The sequence below is a fragment of the Phragmites australis genome, chromosome 10, assembly GCF_958298935.1.
Source record: "Phragmites australis chromosome 10, lpPhrAust1.1, whole genome shotgun sequence".
In the NCBI taxonomy this organism is placed as follows: Eukaryota; Viridiplantae; Streptophyta; class Magnoliopsida; order Poales; family Poaceae; genus Phragmites; species Phragmites australis.
In genome coordinates this window covers 9422594-9443053 of record NC_084930.1, presented here as the reverse complement: position 1 = coordinate 9443053, position 20460 = coordinate 9422594, and the positions used below count along the sequence as shown (strand labels likewise).

Sequence of the window (20460 nt, the reverse complement as noted above, 5' to 3'; positions counted from 1 at the left end):
AAGTTTAGTGTGTAATCCGTCCTCAATTGGTGCTGTGCCCAAGGAAACCAAGAGTCTACTTCCCCTTCATTTGTTAATTATCGTGTTTGTTTTAGTCCAAGGACTTTTAATAATGTAGCGCGTGCTTTAGCTGCTGCCGGCGGGGAGAGAGTGATGCTATCTTATGGATAGATGGCTTTCTAACTTTTGTAACTATTGCGGTGCCCGGTGATTTAGCCGTGCACACTAGTTAATGGAAAACATGAATTTTAATTAAAAAAATTGGCCACATATACCATTATTACAAAATAAGTAAGTTGCACAAAACTACATTACGATCGTAAAAACTATCGCAAAACTACATTTTCACTAAACTATTTCACGCAACTACATTTTTCTTGTCCTTATGTATCATAGAACCACACTTTTAATAAAAAATTTATAAAACTACACTTTTATTATCATTTTGTATCATAAAACTATACATTTTAAAAATCTATATGACAAAACTACATTTATATTATCATTCCTTTTTAAAAAACTACACTTATGACAGTGTAGTTTTATGATACAACATGTTAGTAGAAGTATAGCTTTACGATACATAATGCAAGAAAAAGTGTAGTTATATGAAATTGATTTTTAAAAATGTAATTTTGCGACACAAAAGTGCAGTTTTGCGAAGTTGATTTTAAAAGTGTGGTTCTATGATAGGTTTTACGATCTTAGTATAGTTTTGTGAAATCCACTGTAATAAAATTAACCCAAAGTGGTACTGTCTTGCAATGTTCAATATATTTTTCATCTAAACATTAATTTAGGTCTTTCTCAATTATACCATGGATGACCACACATATTAACGAATATTATAATGTGAGAAAAAAAAGAAAAATAACTTTACGCAAGACACCGATTCAGTAGAGGAACGTAGTTAGGAAACGTGATCAATATACACATATCAGTCATCTCTAAATCCTAAATCATAAACATTTCATAAAATTCTATTATCCATATTTTAAAAAATATATATTTCTAGCCACACGGGTTGATGGGCTAGCATAACCTAATATGCATCACACAACTAGACTCGAGATTTAAGATGTCCCCGCTAATTTAGTGAGCAAAAATGAACACGAGAAAAAAAAATGGCAGCCACAAGAAGCTAAGCAACCATAAAATATCAGGAATGATGTGTCACGCGCATTAGAAATTCCGGGAGATATATAGAGATGACCTGAAGTTCTGAACAACTGGTGTTCGCTTCATCCAACCTAACCCAAAACTCGACTGAAAGAAACTTGGAAAAAAATACGATGTCTATCCACAAGCTGCCATGCAACCGTAGTAGTATATATCAACAATATGGGTGCGTCACATGCATGCATTAGAATATTCCAAGAGATAGAGATGAATCCGATCTCAACAAACATCAAACCGACTTGAAGATATATACGAAAAGAAACCAATCGCCTCAAGAATAAATAGCAGATCGTAAAATCCCCCCAACAATAAACTCTGCAGCACCCAACCACAACGGCACACTGCAAATTTTCCATGGCCGTCGTCACCGCTACCAACGGCGCCACCGAAGCCAACCATGCAGCGAACGGCGCCACCGCACCTAACCATGCTGCGAACGGCGCCACCGGCAACGGCGCGCCAGAGTCAGGCCGCGACCACGTCGTCATCTTCCCGTTCATGGCGAAAGGCCACATGCTCCCGCTGTTCCACTTCGCCACGGCCCTCTCGGTGCACCACAGGAACCTCCGCGTGACCCTCGTCACCACCCCGGGCAACGTGGCCTTCGCCCGCAGCCGCCTACCCGCGTCGGTGGACCTCGTCGTTTTCCCGTTCCCGTCGCTCCCACCGCTGCCAGTGGGCGTCGAGTCCACCGACGCCGTCCCGTGCCCGTCCCTGCACCTGACGTTCTTGAGCGCCACGGCGCTCCTGCGGGAGCCCTTCGCCGACTTCCTGGCGTCGCTCCCGTCCCCGCCGCTCGCGCTCGTCTCCGACTTCTTCCTCGGGTTCACGCACCGCGTCGCGAGCGACGCCGGCGTCCGCCGCATCGTTTTCAACGGCATGTCCTGCTTCTCCTCGGCGATCTGCAAGGCGCTCAGCGCGAGCCCGCCGGCCGGCGTCGAGCCCGGCGCCCTGTTCCACGTGCCCGGTATGCCGGAACACGTGGTGGTCACGGCTGAGGAGGTCCCGTACGGGGTGGCGAAGAGGGCCAACCCCGACAACCCGGTGACACGGTTCTTCGTGGACGAAATCGGCGACTCGGACGTGCGCAGCTGGGGCGTCCTTGTCAACAGCTTCGCCGCGCTGGACAAGGACTACGTGCCTCCCTTGGAGTCGTTTTACCAGCCGGGAGCCCGCGCCTGGCTCGTGGGCCCGCTGTTCCTCGCCGCCGGTGACGGCGAGGAGGAGCGAGACCCCGAGGGATGTCTCTCGTGGCTCGACGAGAGGGCGGCGCGGCCGGGGTCCGTGGTCTACGTTTCGTTCGGCACGCAGGCCCACGTCACGGACGCGCAGCTCGACGAGCTCGCGCGCGGACTGGTGCAGTCCGGCCACCCCTTCCTCTGGGCCGTCCGGTCTGACACATGGTCACCGCCAGTGGACGTGGGGCCTAACGGCCTGATCGTCCGTGGATGGGTCCCGCAGAGAAGTGTTCTGGCCCACAAGTCAGTGGGAGGGTTCATGAGCCACTGTGGGTGGAACTCCGTGATGGAGAGCCTCGCCGCGGGGAAGCCTGTGCTAGCGTGGCCGATGATAGCTGAGCAACATCTGAACGCAAGGCACGTCGCGAACATCGTCGGCTCCGGCGTCAGGATTGGCGGGGAGGCTACCACGGATGTCGTCGGGAGGGCCGAGGTGGAGGAGAAGGTCCGGAAGCTAATGGACGCTGAAAGCGAGGCTGGGCAGAGAATGCGGGTAAGGGCTGCCTCGGCGCAGCAAGCAGCTATGTCAGCCGTCAGCGTCGGAGGAACTTCATCCGTGGCGTTGCAGAAGCTAGTGGAGGAGCTACAGAGGACCTACGATGGTGTCGTAGGGAAAGGTACAAAATGCACCTGAGAGAATTAAAAAAAATGGGGAGGAAGGGGCGCAAATGCCAGCACTTGTCGTTGTCATTTTTAGGGGCAATGTTTAGAAAACGCTAGAATTTAGTAGGACTTTTGCATGGCTTTTACTATAAACAGTTTTACTATGGCATGAGGGGTCTATACTCTATATCAGTTTTATGCTTCTTACTTTTTTTAGAAATTACATACATACATAAACACGCACACATAAACACGCACGCAACCCCTAGTGCGACACCTGTGTACACTCAAAATTCATACACGGGTGGGTGGGGCGTTGCCACCCACGCCCCACCACGGCCTCGAACCTGGGCTTCACCGGTGATGCTCTGAAGCCTAAGCCACCCAGACTGAGAACCGTTCGCAGTTTTATGCTTTTTGCTTATGGCATGTTTGTTTGGACTTCTGCTTTTAAATTTTTTTAAAAAGTTGTGCTTTTGGTTTGTCTGAAAAACTACTTTTGAAAATAAACTATTGGTTTCTACAATAAATTTTTTATTTTTCAGCAAAAAGCATCTCTCAGTGAGCTTTTTAGTTTTAGTTCATTTTTCTCATAAACAGACTTCTAACTTCTTCAGAAACCACTTCTCTAGAAGCCGTTTGTTCTACCTTCTAACTTCTGGCTTCTAGCAATAAAAGCAGAACCAGATAAAACATGTGACAACAACTATCTCTATCCAATAATCAATTAATCTCCTTCCAAAATACTGTCAAAATCAATTAACCCCCTTCCAAAATGCTACCCAAATCAAATAATCCCCTTCCATAATATCGTCCAAATCAATTAATCTTCTTCTAAAATACTGGCCTAATCTATTAGTCATGATCAATTTGGAAACCCTCGTTCCATAAATCTTTTCCACACGTCATAATTCTCTTGTTACCTCCTCACATATGCACCTATGTTGATCTCCTACTTCACTCAACATGTGCCACCTTTGAAGGGCCATGATCATCTCATATTACCGTCACGCATCCATAGCCGTCCCATGCCGCAATCATGTGTTGGCTGGCACCTACACCCCATGGTGTGAGGTGAGGAATCCGTTCTACCATCTGATTTCCAACTTTCATGGACGCTCATCTACATCTCTTGTTCTTTGAAATGCCATAATGTCGAGTCCATATGCCAAACACAATCTATGTGACAAAAAAAGTTCATTATTTGCTATGTTATATTTATGTGGCCATGGATCAGAAGCTTTCATTTTTTTTTTCTTGTTTCTCTAGAAGATTACAATTGGAAAATGCGATGTGTCTATGAAAGATAGTGCAGGATCCTAGTTAGAACATGGCATAAGATATCATCATGAGTTGTTTTCACATTTCAGGTATAGAATCATTGACTAGTATGATATGCACTTGTTTAATTTCCGACTATTGTATTTTTCAATAGCAATTTTCATATTTCATTTCAATTAAATTTCAGATGAGTGTTTATTCCATGTAGGATTGGTAAAAGTGGTTAAATATCACAGCTATGCTACGATTTTAATATATGCGTGAACAACATATACAATAGGCATCCTTCTTCAATTAATATGTTTTTTTACTTTTTTATTGTTATATCCTTGATTGATTTAAAACCTATTGGTCTATGGTTCCATTTTTTTTTTGTTTTACCAGTAAATCATGTTTTTTTGTCTCCATGACTGTAATCTTCACTGGGAATTGCACATATGAAATCAAGAAATATTTATAATAAAAGTTGAAAATCAATAAATATTATAATAGAAGATTTTTGGCTCCTATTATAATATTTATTGATATCACGTTGTACTACGTTTGTTGGTGCTAGTCGGTGTAAATGGCCCGCGGAGCTGCTGATGGGTGGGTGCTGTTGATATGGATGGTTTGTGGATGTACAATTTTTTCAGTTCACAGTAACGACGTGCTGTGAGCACTGCGGCAACAAGCCTCACCGTCTGCTTCACTCTAGACGGATCCCATGTGAATTGTGATAGCTCTTTCTTTTTTTTCATGCGACCATAGTAACACCAACCGATGAAAATGTGATGACACTAATTGCTCCATTATGGTAAGTTTTAGTTGCTTCATCAGATAAGAAAGGTAACAAAAGCGGTTTTCGCCCGACTAATAACCGCCTGAAAGTTCCATCGAAAGAAACACGCTTACATGTAAACCCGTACTTACTCCAAAGAATGGTCCGTTTGAACAGAAACAGACACAACTCTGGAGCATAAGAGTCGGAGCAGGTAAACATATCAAAATAAGCTAGATTTATCCGTTAAGTTTGCTCTCTGCTCAAGAGTGGCTACAAGCCTTAGAAGAGTCAGTGCAAATTTTTTTTTAATGTCTATATTGTTTAGACACCATTGTACATTGGGGTTCTGTGATGGCACGGGGTATAAAGGCCCGTATGATTCTTATTCAGATGTCACGGTTACTAGCTCAAAGCTTGAATCATTTCTCAGCTGGCTTACTAGTTGCATGTTTGCAGGTTACTCCCTGGACTTGCCTTGTCATCTCATTGCCAGCAACGAGGAAGTACGCAGTGTGCCTGGAGAAAGAAAACAATCTTAATACAGTACTGTTTAATTGGGTAATATATCGATACCTACAAGCCAGCGAGAATTAAATCGTAGTGCAAACCTAAAAAAGTTCATCATTTTTGTTTTTGTCTCTGCATCTATGCTTGCAGTAGTATCCAACGCTTGCTGCATGTGGTGTAACCATCTCTCTGCAGCTTGGTGAGTAACGGGGAATGATCGATGACGTCCTATAAGGGCAGGATGTCCTACAAGAAAATTAGAAAAAAACCAGACAATGAGATCTTACGAGTCCAGATTCAGAACAAAGGGAAATACAATAGCAGGAGATGGTGAAACGAAATTTGTTGAGTCTATTAGCGGCTACAAAATACAAAATCATCCTTGATGGGGAATTTTTAACTTATATACTATCAATGAAGCAGGTGTGTCTCGTCATAGGACAAAGCCAGTCATCTGGAATAAAAAAACAAGCCACACGATCAGACTTGCAAACTATGCCGAGCAGAAAACAAAACGCCGACACATTTGTGCAAAAACTGTACATTCACAAAGGAAGTGTGAAAAGAGATCACCACGTGGCTTCGCATTCCACACCTGCCGGACCACAGTGAACTTTCCACGATCAAGAAATGGTGGCACAAAGCAAGGAAGAAGATCAACAGTCAACACCGAAAGGAGTTTGATGGCTTGGTTATATACTTTTGGTGGAATATCTAGAAAGAAAGAAATAGAACCTTCCAAAATGCGGAGCTCTCAACTATACAAGTCGCTCTAAGGGTAAAGGAGGATATCGACCAGCAGAGACTCGCATTCACCCTATCTTGGGCGTAGTCCCCCTTTTGTTTAGCCTTCTCTCGAGTAGTGCCCACCGAGAGTTGTCGCTTGTTTTCTTTTCTGCATCCTCTCTTAAGGGAGTGGGGCATGAGGGCATAAACTTTTGTAGGAGCTGGAGGCTGATAGCCAGCCTTTTGTATGGCTTTTTCGAACTTTTGTTTCCTCCTTTATTCCTTGTAATATAAAATCGGCAACTCTCTTGCCATCCTTTAGGAGAAAATGAGAAAGCCAAACCAAAACTGAAATTAATCTAAACTCCCCGTACGAGTTAACAAACGAAAAGATCATTAGATCAGTAGACAGCCAGTTGACCACTGAACAGAGCACTAGATCATTGCCGCGTGCTCCCAGGCATGAACCACTCCAACAAATTTAGTGACAACTATGGTGAAAGAATAAAATCACCAGAAGCAATACTGCGGTCAAGGAGTGCTGGCTAAGCAACGGAGTTGCGAATGGGACAATCTTATGGAGAATGTAGATATAAAGAGCAGAATTACATACTCTGCTTTATCACCTAAACGGCTAGGCTTAGCAAGGAATACTTCTTCATATCAATTTCATTTCATTCTAGACGTGAAAGCTATTTAGGACCATTGAGCATTTCTACTTACATACTAGCAGTAGGACATCCATATATGACTCAATGCAACCAATCTGTATAATGAGAAGTGCAGAATCTGCACTCTGCAGAAAGAACAGCCCAAAGTAAAACTTCCCCCAAAATCGAGCCAACGTCACAAAAGATGAATCATCCCCCATTTGACCATTTCCTCCTTTACCCAACTCAGGTTGATGTGCTCATCGAAAAGACAGTAATCACCACATGCCCTGAACCAGTGAATCACACATGGAGTCTCACAGTTCAGAGACGAAGAGTTGCAAGGTACTCTTATTAGTTACCTCTCCTCTCGGAGAAGAGCGGGGGGCCGCCCATGCGCTGGATGAGGAACTCATACTGGTTCCGGATGGCGTCCTCCTTCCTCGACCCCGCGAATATCTCCCGGAACCACGCCTCCTCGTCCTCGTAAACCCTATTAACCGCAGCCATGGAATCAGAATAAGCGATCGGGCAAGAGAAAAACCTAGATCGGATCAAAGCAGAGGGGAGGAGCCAAGGAGAAGGAACCCGAGGGACGGACGGACCTGGTGTAGAAGTTGGTGGAGAGGTCGACGAAGGGCTGCGGGGTGCCGCCGAGCGCCTCGAAGACGTTGACGTCGTCGATGGCGAAGGCGTCGCCGGCCGCCACGCCGCTCCACTCCGACGCCTTGTCCTGCAGCGACTGCATCCCGTTGGCGTCCGGTGCCCCTCACCGACCCGTGACCCACCGCAGCGCAGCGCTTGGTTGCGGATGCGGTGCTGGCGTGCTGCGTTGCGTTGACTTGGCTTAGCTGGGAACAGAAACACAGGCGTGCGCGGTGGAAGTGGAACCGGTTCATCTACTAGTCGTTTTTACGTCAGACGGACGTCAACGCGGGAGCGACGTCCGACGCCGATCGAACGGCTCCAGCTATCGCGCTCCTCCGAACAGCACAAGCGTCGGCCCAACAACGTGGCTCGGTTCGGCCCAGTCGGAGCCGAGGCAAAAAAAGGCTCCAAGACGCCGCGGGTTCGCTGGCTCTGCTAGCTCGCTCGCCCGGAGAGAGATGGAATCCACGCCTCTCCTTCGGTAAATTCGTGCTCCGCGGCATCTTCAACAAGCTCCGCAGTCTGATTACCTCAAGACCGCTTCCGAGACCCCTCTTCGGCCCCGATCCCAAGCACGAGCCTGGCGGATACCCCCTCATCCCCCGGCAAGATCTTTGTGCCCACCCCGGCCCAGCTCGTGCGCCACCGCGTCGGCTCAACCTTAGACCCGAGCTAGGCTACAGGCCACGGGCATGGGAGGGATGTTGGGTCTGCTTCGGCGCTGAGTCTGCAAGGGATCGGGATCTAGATAAGGAAGAGGCTCAAGGTCGGGAAGACCGGATTTGAGCTGCGGCATCGATCCCGCCCTACTGTTAGAGGTCTTGGGAGCATCATGCCACCGAGCCCGCACCGCCATGAGCCGCCACACAAGTGCCATGCCACCGTAGGAGGTCAGCCGAGCATCGTACCGCCGACCATCGCCATTGATCTATTGAGCCTACACTGTCGTGAGCCATCGTGCCCTCGAGCCCGATCCAACGCAGGAGGACGCGGCCTGCATATGTAGCAGCTTCAGGCGCCGGGTTTCAGATGCAGCAGCAACATTTAGCATTTGCATCAGACGTGACAACGGCCTAAAGCATCAGTATAAGCATCAATTCTGCTTACAGAAACATTGTGTCCATGTCTGAATATTTGTTTTGGGATTTTTTTTTTTAATTACGAATGAGTGACCGAATGTTGTCAATTGAGAAATATAGTGGTCGAATGTTTTGTGAATTGAGAATTGAAAGTGTATCTAGTCCTTATGTATGGTTTTAGTAATTAATAATAATACCTATGGATTAACAATGGTGGTGATAATTGTTAAAAAGTTATTCCATAGGTGATGCATGGAGAAGAGATATGCATCAAAATGAATGAGCTCTAACTGATGTTCGGGTAAGTCAATGACAATATCTATGGACTAACATTTATGTTGAGAATTGTTATTAGGCTATTTCATAGAAAATGCATAAGTAATGAAGCATTGATTCATTGAAAAATACTACGAGTTCAAAGAATTGCATCAAAATAATTGAGATCTTAGTGATGCTCATGACAAGAAGGAAAAACTCAAAGAAAAATCTTGAAGGATGAAGGCTAAGTTACTTGTGGAGATCAAGTAACTAAAGATATGAAATTATCAATTAAGTTTTATGGACTAACCCATATACTTTTGTACTTGAGAGTGAGTTAAGGATATGATCTATAAGAAGGCATAAGTTGAATTGAAATTATATATGCCAAAAGTGAAGAACAAGAGTGTACTCTATATTTGATAAAGTGAAATCCTTGAATATATCGATTACAAAGTGGTTTTCTACATCAAGACGGTGAAGGACAATCAAGACTTGGTTGCGATGGACCATCTAGTGGTGAAGGACAAACAAATGGCTTAGCACCGAAGAACTAAGGCGGTGGTGAAGAGCAAGTGAAGGTTTTGTGCCAATGAAATATGTGAGGCCATGGGAAGCTATGAGTGATTCACATCAATCATATGAAGAATCAAGAAGAGATGGAGTAAATAATATATGAAAGTCAACAACCCTCAAAGTTTGAATGAAAGAAGCGGTACTTGAAGGTAGTCAAATGCTCAAATTGGTTCAAACAAGTTTTATCTTTGTAATTGAGTATAGGTATGTCGCACTATTAAGAGGGATGCAACGTAGAGCTAATTGTTATTTCTCAGTGCTCAAGAGTTTTCTAACCAAGCCAAAGTAAGAGTTAGCTTTAGGAGCCAAGTGTAGAAAGTATGGAAGTGTCCGAATTAGATTTCAGAGTGTTCCTAGTTAGATCCAATATGTTTGAGGTCATGAATTCAGTTGGTATGTGTAGCCCTTTGAATAAGCTTTCCATAGAGTCCAAAATCGTCAAAATCGAACTTCGAGATCAAAAGTTATCGTCATTTTTAAAGGATTAGCTGTGCTGAACTTGGATACTTCGGGTTGTCTAGAGTCTTTGGGTGAGATTCCGAACTGAGTGGTCTATTAAGGTCTTTTTGGTTTATCCGGATACTCCAGGTTCTGGATACTCCAGGCGAGGTTCCGAGTTGAGGTCTCAGTTTGGGCCTTTTTAGTTTACCCGGAGACTCCGGATTGATCCAGATACTCTTGGTCAGAAAAAAAATATTATAATAGCTAGTTTTTAGGAGTTTGGTATAAATATCATCTCACCCCCTCCTTTATGTAGCTGCTGGAGCAAGAAAGAGTCCACGTTGGAGCAACCACTTAGACTGTAGCTCCCGAACGGCACCCGATCATGACCCTTGGGCCACCAAAGCCTCAAGTGGGTAAAGCCACCAAGCCACCAAGGAAAGGTCTCATCATATACCTCTCTTCCAGTCATTTACCATTGACTTCACTTCAGAGCTTAAGCCACCAAGGCGAGGATCTCTGTGTCCCTATACAAGAGTTTTGCCACCGCTTAACACCAAGTCGGAGGGTCAACAAGTATGAGCTACCAAGGCTAATGGTGTCAGCGAATCACTAAAACTTCAAGGTGTCTATATACCACTCAGTACAATATAGGATCACTTCTTGATCCTCTCGCTAGGCAGTAACACCTAACAACAACTCTCTCTATACCTATTAGCACCAATCAGTTTCTAAATCATGTGCTTAAATATCTTGGATGTTCACTTGTAGCACTTTGATGGTTTGTATATCTTCTTAAGTGTCTATGAGCTTCTCTAGACTCCAGTATACTACCACACCTTCAAATGCCCGAGTGGGGGTATTTATAACATCAACCCCGCAAACTAACAATTGTCCGAACGGCTCAAATTTTCTATATACGCTGGATGATCTGGTGTAAACAGATTGTACTCATCGGATTATCCGACATGTACACTCTCCACGAACTAGCCGTTGGATCCCCACTCAAACTCAATGTAAACACCGGATGCTCCAACATGTTCACTAGCTCCATTGTCGAGCCATCTGGCATGTATACTTTAAGCCAAACTGAGCCACTTCTTCTCTGCACAAAATACTCTGGTATGCACATCTACTTATCATCGGACTATCCGATGTGTTGTGCATTTTCTCCTTTCTCTGAAAATGCTCCGGCGTGCATCATCTTCAGAGTGTCGGACCATCCGACGTGTACAACCACACCAAATTGACAAGATTGATATGTGGGCAAGCAAATAGGTGGGTGGTATGGTGGCTTCTTATGGCCTGTTCGGCATAACTTTCAGATCTACTAGAGTAAAATTAAGAAAAGCTCTGTCAAATGATATTTTACAGTTTTTAATTTTTAAAATGATTCTGTTAAAATAATTTCTTAAAATAAACTAGATGCCGAAAACTAAAAAAATCAGCTTTCCTTATTCAATTCCCCTATAAAATCATTTTATCTATAGAGTTTATTAAAAATTCAGTTTTAGCTATATAATCATTTTTAAAAAACACTTAAAAAAAGTTTAGATAAGGGAAGTTCTACGCCTTAGAAGAAACCTGACGACCCCCTCGCTCGCCTGCTCCCCTCTCCTCCCCTCTGCAGTGCAGCACCTCCTCAGTCCTCACACGCCAGAAGAACACGTTGCCGGGGCAGAGAGAGAGACAGGGAGGGAAGGGGTCGAGACTCGACACAGGCGCAGCGCAGGTCAGCCAGCCATGGAGAGCGAGCGCAATGGCGGGGACCCCAAGGAGCGGAATGGGGAGAGCGGCGGGGGGATCTTCGAGATGCCGGAGATCAGGTTCACCAAGCTCTTCATCAGCGGCCGCTTCGTCGACGCCGTCTCAGGTGCATGTATATGTATCTTGCTTCTTCCTCCTGTTCTGCCGTTCAATTTGTTCTTTCCTTGTTCCTGTCGTGCAGCCTCATCTCAAGAATGGCTCAAGTGATTACTCCATGAATCTCCTGGCAGCTATACGATTCGATTACTACTTGCTAATTAAGTAGCACGGGGTTTTTCTGTTTGTAAGCTCGCTCGTGAGTCGTGACAGTAGTAAAGCTGTAGTAAATTATAGGCAGGGTACGATGGCACACTCTGGGTTTCAGGCTTTCAGCCGCATGTTCACTGTTGCTCAGGGACATGACATGTTCGCCAGCTAATATCCCTGGTTTTTCAAAGCCAAATCGTATCAATTTCCTGCACAAAACGTGCAGTCTTGCTGATCGGCACTTGGATTTATCCACGCTAGTTGGAGTCCTAAAATAGCCTGACATAGTTCAGTAAAAAAAAGGCGCCAAATTCAGGGGATCTGCCAATTAAAAAAGGAGGTGCGAGCTGATGGTCGACTGAAAGTACTGAAAGGAGCCATCTTCATCCTCCCGCTGTTCTCCTCTCTTCGTGTTTTCTCTCTCTCGTCCTGTCTCCAGCTGCGTAAGCCCGCTGGATCCGTCGTCGCCACTCGCCCGCGCTAACTCGACAGTGTCGAGGCGCCGATTTCGCTCCGAAACCCCGACTGTGCACATTGGTTGTCCGCCGCCACCTGACCGGAGGTGTCCCCAGCACTGTCCTGTCCACCGCCGTTGCCACCGCCAGGACATCTTGCCGCCCCGGCTGGGCAACCCTTAGAAATGTTCGTCTTCATTTCGTTCTTCCATTTCTTCTTTTTCATTCTTTTTATTTTTCTTTATCTCTAACAGTTTTTTAAATATATTCATAAAGGGAGAGGAAAGAATTCCATCTAGGAGAAAATAACTTTAAAAATCACTTTATAAAAAAACTCATAAAAAATCGTTAAAACGCTGAAAGCCTTAAAGCCTAGAAACTTGAATAATTCAAGTGTAGCACGGCGAATCTCTCCCCCTCCGTGAAGCTAAGCCGGCGGCCATCGAGTGTACAGATTGCAATTTTCAGTCGCCTGTAGTCCAGGGAAACTGTTTTAAAGAATAGCAAAAGAGTTACTATTCCTTCGACCGCTGGCACGTCTCCATACTGAGCAGGAGGACAAGGAAACCCTGAAGGGATCTACAGGGCTTCACCTCCTTGCCCACTCTCGCGTGTCAGGCGCCGGTACGTTTGCATATGTGATGTCCGTGACCTGGCTCGCGTCCTGTGCTCTGACGCATGCGCATGGCTCTTGCTCGTGATGGTACGAGCACGCATGGGTGAGATGCAAACAATGCGTACCAGAACTACTCTTGGACTGCTGGCATTGCATAGTTTGGACTGCTACCGTCGGTTAGTAGGGCTATGTTCTGCCCCATGCGCCATGCGCTGTTGTTGGGTCAGCTTGATCCAAGTCGTCTAGTTGTTTGTATTTTTTTGGTTTTTCTTTCAATTAAATTGTGCAGTTGTAAAAATTTTGGATCTGATTTTTTTATAAATTAGATTAATTTAATTTTTTTAGTGAATTGTAGGAATTTTCTGCACTTTCTGAAGACTCTTCGAAAAAAATGCATAGTTTGGAATTTTGTAATAGGAGAAACGTACACTCTCGCTCTGGCCCCTTTGGTAATTTGGTAGCACTCTTTTCATTGGATCCTTCGAAATTCCTACGCTCCAAACATGGTCTAGCTGTGTGTGTTCTCTCGCAGTATACTCCATTTGTAGGAAGCCTGGCCTAGAATTGGGGTCCTTGGTTGTTTCAACATAGAAACTTGAATAATTCAGGTGTAAAATTTCTTGCATGATAACCATCTCCATTTATGGCCTTTCTTGGTGTCCTCTCCTTATGGAGAGCATCTAAATTAATCCCCATCGGGAACACGATAATATTTTTCGTATCTTGTATGAAATGAGCTGTTTCACGTGACAATTCTGTAAAGTTCCCAATGTGCGCTGTGCATGACATGACCACTAGACTCTCTCCCTCTCTCTCCCTTCTGAAAGCCGACCCTATGTCTGGTAGTTTGCTTGGCCTGTAGCCCTGCACAGAGCTTTCTCGTAGAAAAAATATAGATCATTTGGTATCCTTTTCTGCATCTACCAAACGCAAAATGACAGGAAGAAAAGGATCTGCAGCCCGGCCGTAATATTCTTATGATTGATGGTTCGGTGTTGTTTCATCGAGATGTTATCATGTGAGACAAAGTTATTAGCTAGCAAACTAATATTTACGTGGCATGGTGCAGATCGGATGAATGAGCACAGTTTATTCACCTAGGTAGACCTGAGTATCGGCTGCACTCAGGCCCAGCCTAAAACAGCAGCCATGCTAAAGATGGTCAAATGGGCCAATCGTGCCAACGCGGTACGGGCCCGGCTTGGTACGGCTCGGCTACGGCACGGCCTGATAGGCCTATATACTGTAATGGGATGTGCTGTGTTGGCCCGCGTGCCGCGCCCTCGGCCCATGGCACGCACTGTGAAGCACAGTACCGTGTCGGGTCGATTCGGGCATGGTTGCGGCACGATGGGCCGTGTCGGGCCGCTGGGCGGGAGGCGAGTGGCGCGAGGCTGAGGTGGGGGCAGGCGGCGCAGCGAGGGCGGCCGGGGCGGGGAGGCGGGCGGCGCGAGGCGGAGGTAGGGGCATGCGGAGCGGTGAGGGCAGGGGCGGGGAGGCGAGCGGCGCGAGGCGGAGGCGGAGGTGGAGGCGGGGGCGGGCGGGGAGGCGAGCAGCACGATGCGGAGACGGGTAGCGCGGAGGCAGGCGGTCGGTGCGGGGCGAGATGTGCCATGCCCATGCCGGCCCACCGTGCCGAGGTGTCGGCCCAGGCATGGCCCGTCTACCTTTGTGTCTGGGCCGTGCCTACAATGTCATACCTCGGACCAGTCCAATAGGCACAGTCCAGTTGACCATCTTTAAGCCATGCTTTGATTTGTGCAGTGCAGGATCACTGTGGGTGTGGGCCGCCAGAAAAAGGGCCAACCCAAGTCCCAGCTCTCCCCTAGCATTCAAAATTTCAGAAAAATCATCATATAGCTAAGACAGAAGTCTATATTTTGCGCTTGTAAAGATACATGATGGTAGCGAACTGAGCTTAGCATAGTTGGTTAGGATTTTAGAGCAATGTGGATGTATTAAGTGGTTAAAGTGCATGTGCACTATATTAAATTATACTTTTAATCTTGTTTAGATGTATGTTAGGATGTATCCATATGTGTTTGTATACATGATTACGTGTATGCATCCAATTTGTATTTAAGAAAAAGGTACATGATACTACCTCTGTTTTTTTTATTTGTCACCATTTTTACTGAAGCAATTTTAATTGATGTTTTTTATAAAAAGTTTATAAGTATCTAAAATTTCATATCACTAGAATCATTGTAAAATATATTTTGTTAGTATTGTATATCTTTTAAGTATTTGTAAATTTTTATAGAAAAAACACAAGATCAAAATTACTACGGTAAAAAATTTGTGAGGTAGTAGTAAAAAAATCGTATATAATCAATAAATCTTAATCGTACTAGTTTGCTGGCAATCTCGTACTTAGTTGTACGGACATTAGTTGATTTGGTGAGAAAGACATTGCTAAATGTTTCTATTAGCCCACGTTTTATCAGCCTATCTGGTCATTACTGAATCCTCATGCTGCAAGTTTCTTCTTGTTCAGGCCGGACTTTCAAGACAAGGGATCCGCGCACAGGAGACGTCATAGCCAGCGTCGCTGAAGGCGACAAGGAGGACGTCGACTTGGCGGTCAGGGCGGCAAGGAATGCCTTTGATCACGGCGAATGGCCACGCATGTCTGGATCTGTACGATTTCTTTAACGCTGCACGCTTTTATCACTTGCGCCTGCAGAACGATCTGCGAGTCGAAAAGTGAAAGCTTCTTCGGAACATGGCAGGATCGGGGGCGGATCATGACGAGGTTCGCCGACCTGGTGGAGCAGCACGCGAACGAGCTGGCCGTGCTCGAGAGTCTGGACGCCGGCAAGCAGCCAGCCGTCACCAAGGCGATCGACATCTCCAACGCCGCGGGCAGCCTGCGCTACTTCGCCGGCGCGGCCGACAAGATCCACGGCGAGACGCTCAAGATGCATGGACAGTTCCAGGGGTACACCCTGCGCGAGCCCCTTGGCGTCGCCGGGCTGATCATCCCCTGGAACTTCCCGTCCACCATGTTCGCCATCAAGGTGGCCCCGGCGCTGGCCGCCGGCTGCACCATGGTCGTCAAGCCAGCCGAGCAGACGCCGCTCAGCGCCCTGTACCTCGCCCACCTAGCCAAGAAGGTGAGATGACAAGCAAGTTGCATCGTTTTTCCATCATTTTCCTTAGCTTCGAGTTGTGGCGTGCAGGCAGGAATCCCAGATGGGGTGATCAATGTCGTCGCAGGCTTCGGTCCGACAGCAGGAGCTGCAATCGCGTCTCACATGGAGGTTGACATGGTAACTAAACTCAAATGAGCAGCAAGCAATCTCATCCCTGTACTTCTTAAAAACTCTGATCAAAAAGTAATTTCTTGCAACCAATGAGAATGGTCTTCCTACATGTTCCAGGTCAGTTTCACTGGATCCACAGAGGTCGGACGCCTCATAATGGAGGCCTCCGCGAGAAGCAACCTGAAGCCCGTGTCCCTGGAGCTCGGCGGCAAGTCCCCGCTCATCATCTTTGACGACGCTGACGTTGACATGGCCGTCGAGCTCGCCGTCAGCGCAAACCTCTTCAACAAGGCGAGCGTTTCATTTTAGTACAACACAGCCATATATACGTGGTCTGTGAGCTTGAGCAACTGAGCGCATGAACATCGTTCGCGCTGTCGAATTCGCAGGGAGAAGCCTGCGTCGCCGCGAGCCGCGTCTACGTGCAGGAGAGCATCTACGATCGATTCGAGAAAAAGTTAGCAGAGAGCATGAAGAGCTGGGTCGTGGGAGACCCGCTCAACGATCCTCGTGTCAGGCAGGGCCCTCAGGTTAATAAACCTAGTGTCACCATGCATGCAACGTCACGCCATTGCCGAGCAACAATCATGCTGCTGTTTCCGTAATTTATGCTGTGATTTTAAATCAGAAACCAAGGCTGTTCTTGTGCGCAGGTGGACAAGGCTCAGTATGAGAGGGTGCTCGGCTACATTGACCAGGGCAAGAGAGAAGGGGCTACTGTTCTGACAGGAGGAAAGCCCTGTGGTCAGAGAGGTTACTACATTGAACCCACAATTTTCACCGACGTAAAGGTACACACAAATAAACAGCAGCTACGCATGACTACTACGCACTATGTATAACATCTGACATGCATGGAAGAGAACCTTTCGACACAGGAGGACATGATCATAGCGAAGGAGGAGATCTTCGGACCCGTCATGTGCCTCATGAAGTTCAAGTAACATATCCATCCTATCCACCTCACTCTGATCGCTCGATCTTGGCGACGAGAAAATCCATGGCGATGACGAGAAAAACCACATATTTTTCTGTGCGCGCATGCAGGACGGTGGAGGAGGCGATCGAGAGGGCGAACGACACGAGGTACGGGCTGGCCGCGGGGGTGGTGACGAGGGACCTGGACGTGGCGAACCGGGTGGTGAGGTCGGTCCGCGCCGGGGTGGTGTGGGTGAACTGCTACTTCGCCATGGGCAGCGACTGCCCCTTCGGCGGGCGCAAGATGAGCGGGTTCGGCAAGGACGAGGGCATGCACGCGCTCGACAAGTACCTCGCCGTCAAGTCCGTCGTCACCCCGCTCCGTGGCTCGCCCTGGATGTGATCATGTGGAGCCTTTCACGTACGACTCGCGACGCGTGTACACAAACGGTGGCTGTTGCTAGTTGTTACGTGGTACTGTGGTAACCAGGGAGGTGAAAGAACCAAAGGAGTAAATGATGTACACACTATTGTTCGCTGTTGATCGGGGTAACAATAAGCTGGTGCGTCATGCAAAATATTTTTTTAAAATATCAGTATAACTTGACACATGTACACTTATATTATCATATGTATCGATGTAGAGCTTAAATAAAGTCACCGTATGTGTCTCTCTATCGACGAATACGTCACCAAAAAATTTGTTTTGAGCAAAACTACTATTTGATCCTTCATGAATAAAGAGGACAACCATATTCATTAACCAGGCCAGATACAAATCAACTTGGCAGTGGGATCCGACAAGTGTCCACAAAGCAACTTGGCAAAAATTAGGTCATGCCTGGACCGTGTTTTTTTAATATTTTGTGAGAATTGAACCATAAACATTCTTGTGAAATTTCTGCATTCGAACTATTTTTTAAAAGAGGGGGAATGGCAGGGCACCAAGTGCTCATAAGAAGTCTACAACCGTCAACATACAATCGGTGGTCCGGCCCGGCGAAGACGGCCCAGTCCGACACAGCCGGTCCAACATGCCCTACCACTAGTGACTAGTCAGCACTATTTCCCTTTAAAAAAAAGACTAGTCAGCACTCCCTTCAGGAAAAAAAGACTAGTTAGCACTCCTATAACTGGCCTGGCCAAAGTGACAAATTCATAATTCGATGCGTCCGTTTTGTCAGACCATTTATTTGTGTTAAAAATTGTGTTATAAAGTACTTGGAAAAAAATTATAAAGTAAAAAATTAACAGATGAATGGATATCAAATATGAGAAATAAACATTTACTGTACCAACTTTAATCTTTTATTTTTTTATAAGAAATTTATAGATATCTAAAACTTTTATATTATTAGATTCGTTGTGAAATATACTCCATTAGTATAATATACTTTTAATATTTGCAAATTTTTCATAGTAAAAATCTAGGACAATAAACTAAAACGGAGGTAATACATTTCCCCTTGCCTGGCCTCTGAATCAAGGGCCGCCACAGTGCCACTCCTAATTACATATTCCCATTCTCTGAGCTTCGTTTTGATTGATTTCAAATTGTTACCGTAAAAGTGTCTTTTCTGCCTCGACGCGTTTAGCATGAAGAAGTGAAGTGTGCGCTACCAGCTTCTTCTTGCTACCACCTAAGGAAAAAGCTTCTACTTGCAATGGCAAGTGGTTCTGGATGATGATGCGCTGACCGGTACACACAACTGGATTGGACATACACGGGCGCGTGTGCTGCTAATCGAGCATCTGTTGTAAACTGTAATTTTTACGTTTCAATTCAGATCATGATAAAACAATGTTCCAAATGGAAGAATTTAAGCAATGGTGATGGGGCTACATTAACTCCTTGCTGCGTCATTTGCTCACGCCCGTTGCCATCATGCTGCAATTTGGGCACTGGACTGGTATTCCGCCTTCCGGTTGCCTTTGGCTGACACTCCAGTGGAGTCTAGACGAAAGTTTCTGAACATGTCTGATCACTTGAACTCTGAATATTGTTCAGTGGAATAAAAAAGCAGACTGCCAGACCCCATAGAGAAACAACTGGACGAAAGTTGGTATCGTAAGAAGCAACCCATCATCTCGGGACATGGAAATCACTTGTACAGTCTGTGACGAACGAACAGAGCCAGCAGAGCATACATGACCTCAAAAGCGGACCAACAGAGTAATTCGTCAGAGAACTCGTATCAAAAGCAAACGATTCGAAATCAGTAATCACCAAATCTTAACCACTTGTCATTACCATCAGACTTAGCAACAAGTTCGCCCGAAATTTGTAGAAATCACTGCACATGCCCTACGGATTTACATCCCCATCATTGATCCACAAGCCCAGCCCACAACGCAAACAGCACATCGGATTCACCGCCGAATTCAGTCACATAAGGAGTCAGAGTTCAGAAAGGCGTAAGCAGCCACGGACCATCACTTGGCTCCGGCCGCCAAGGGCGCGCCGACCGCCTTGCCGCGGAGCTTGACTTCGAGCGCGCGCTCCATCTTGGCGAGCACGGCCTGCATGGGCGCGGCCTTGCCGCTCTCGTACTCCTGCACCACCTGCGCGCGCTCGTTGATGCGCTTCGCCAGCTCCGCCTGGCTCCACCCTTTGGCCACGCGCGCCTTCTGGATCGCCGCGCGCACCTCCGCTGCCACGCGCTCCACCGCCGCCGGCTCCGTCGTCTCGTCCAGCTTCCGCGCGGGCACCACCGCCGCCGAGACCGAGGGGTGCTTGTTCGTGCCTGCCGCCGCCTTCCGCACCGTCTCCACCGACGCGCCCGACCGCAGCGCCTGGTTCACCGCCTTCGTCGACTTGAGGTCGGCCGCCTTCGGCTTCGTGCGCCGCAGCACCACCGGCTCCCAGTCCTGGGTGATGTTGCCGCTCAGCCTCCCCGTCGGCATTGCTCTCTCTCTCGCTCTGATCTCTCTGGAAGTCTGGATGATGGGAAGGGAGGAGGTGCAGGCGTATATAGAGGACTTAAGGTGGCAATGGCCGTCGGGAAGGTTCCTGAAATGGAGGTCCGTGTGTTCTGGAAGGTTCCGGGAGATAGTTTTGTTGCATCTGAACCGTTGATTTTAGCAGGAGAGGGGAACGGACGGCTACGGACTGGTTACAGAGACTTGAGTGCCACGGAAAACGGGAAGCCTTTCCCGGTCAAAGAATTGGCGCCCACGGAAAGGCCCGGCCCAGCTAGGACCGAATGTCTCGTATAATATTATGTTGGGTGATATGATATTTGT

At 46.8% G+C, this 20460-nt stretch overlaps 4 protein-coding genes across 4 annotated transcripts; 2 read left to right on the top strand and 2 right to left on the bottom strand.

The window, feature by feature from the left end:
• Window positions 1-1350: 1350 nt before the first annotated feature.
• On the top strand, window positions 1351-3239 carry LOC133883214 (UDP-glycosyltransferase 89A2-like). Its single transcript, XM_062322452.1, has one exon. The coding sequence runs from the start codon at window positions 1534-1536 to the stop codon at window positions 3049-3051; it is 1518 nt and encodes a 505-aa protein (XP_062178436.1). The 5' UTR covers window positions 1351-1533; the 3' UTR covers window positions 3052-3239.
• Window positions 3240-5282: 2043 nt separating this feature from the next.
• Window positions 5283-7815, bottom strand: LOC133883529 (two-on-two hemoglobin-3-like). The gene is made up of 4 exons (XM_062322877.1): window positions 7553-7815; window positions 7310-7440; window positions 5673-5817; window positions 5283-5580 (listed from the first exon to the last, which is right to left on the bottom strand). Exons 1-4 carry the CDS (start codon window positions 7693-7695, stop codon window positions 5484-5486), a joined length of 516 nt encoding a protein of 171 aa, XP_062178861.1. The 5' UTR covers window positions 7696-7815; the 3' UTR covers window positions 5283-5483.
• Window positions 7816-11583: 3768 nt separating this feature from the next.
• On the top strand, window positions 11584-17843 carry LOC133883505 (aldehyde dehydrogenase family 2 member C4-like). Its single transcript, XM_062322854.1, has 9 exons — window positions 11584-11822; window positions 15531-15673; window positions 15766-16149; window positions 16216-16305; window positions 16417-16590; window positions 16689-16829; window positions 16953-17090; window positions 17178-17239; window positions 17347-17843. The coding sequence occupies exons 1-9, from the start codon at window positions 11693-11695 to the stop codon at window positions 17618-17620; spliced, it is 1536 nt and encodes a 511-aa protein (XP_062178838.1). The 5' UTR covers window positions 11584-11692; the 3' UTR covers window positions 17621-17843.
• Window positions 17844-19426: 1583 nt separating this feature from the next.
• LOC133931162 (multiprotein-bridging factor 1c-like) lies at window positions 19427-20177 on the bottom strand. The gene has a single exon (XM_062377975.1). The coding sequence runs from the start codon at window positions 20119-20121 to the stop codon at window positions 19651-19653; it is 471 nt and encodes a 156-aa protein (XP_062233959.1). The 5' UTR covers window positions 20122-20177; the 3' UTR covers window positions 19427-19650.
• Window positions 20178-20460: the final 283 nt, after the last annotated feature.

Coding starts and splice junctions, on each gene's coding strand:
- LOC133883505 (XM_062322854.1), top strand. CDS start 11,693: ATGGAGAGCGAGCGCAATGGCGGGGACCCCAAGGAGCGGAATGGGGAG. Junction 11,823..15,530: donor CTTCGTCGACGCCGTCTCAG/GTGCATGTATAT, acceptor CTTCTTGTTCAG/GCCGGACTTTCAAGACAAGG. Junction 17,091..17,177: donor CAATTTTCACCGACGTAAAG/GTACACACAAAT, acceptor CTTTCGACACAG/GAGGACATGATCATAGCGAA.
- LOC133931162 (XM_062377975.1), bottom strand. CDS start 20,121: ATGCCGACGGGGAGGCTGAGCGGCAACATCACCCAGGACTGGGAGCCG.
- LOC133883529 (XM_062322877.1), bottom strand. CDS start 7,695: ATGCAGTCGCTGCAGGACAAGGCGTCGGAGTGGAGCGGCGTGGCGGCC. Junction 5,818..7,309: donor GCTCTTCTCCGAGAGGAGAG/GTAACTAATAAG, acceptor ATTTTCTTGTAG/GACATCCTGCCCTTATAGGA. Junction 5,581..5,672: donor AAAATGATGAACTTTTTTAG/GTTTGCACTACG, acceptor TTCTTTCTCCAG/GCACACTGCGTACTTCCTCG.
- LOC133883214 (XM_062322452.1), top strand. CDS start 1,534: ATGGCCGTCGTCACCGCTACCAACGGCGCCACCGAAGCCAACCATGCA.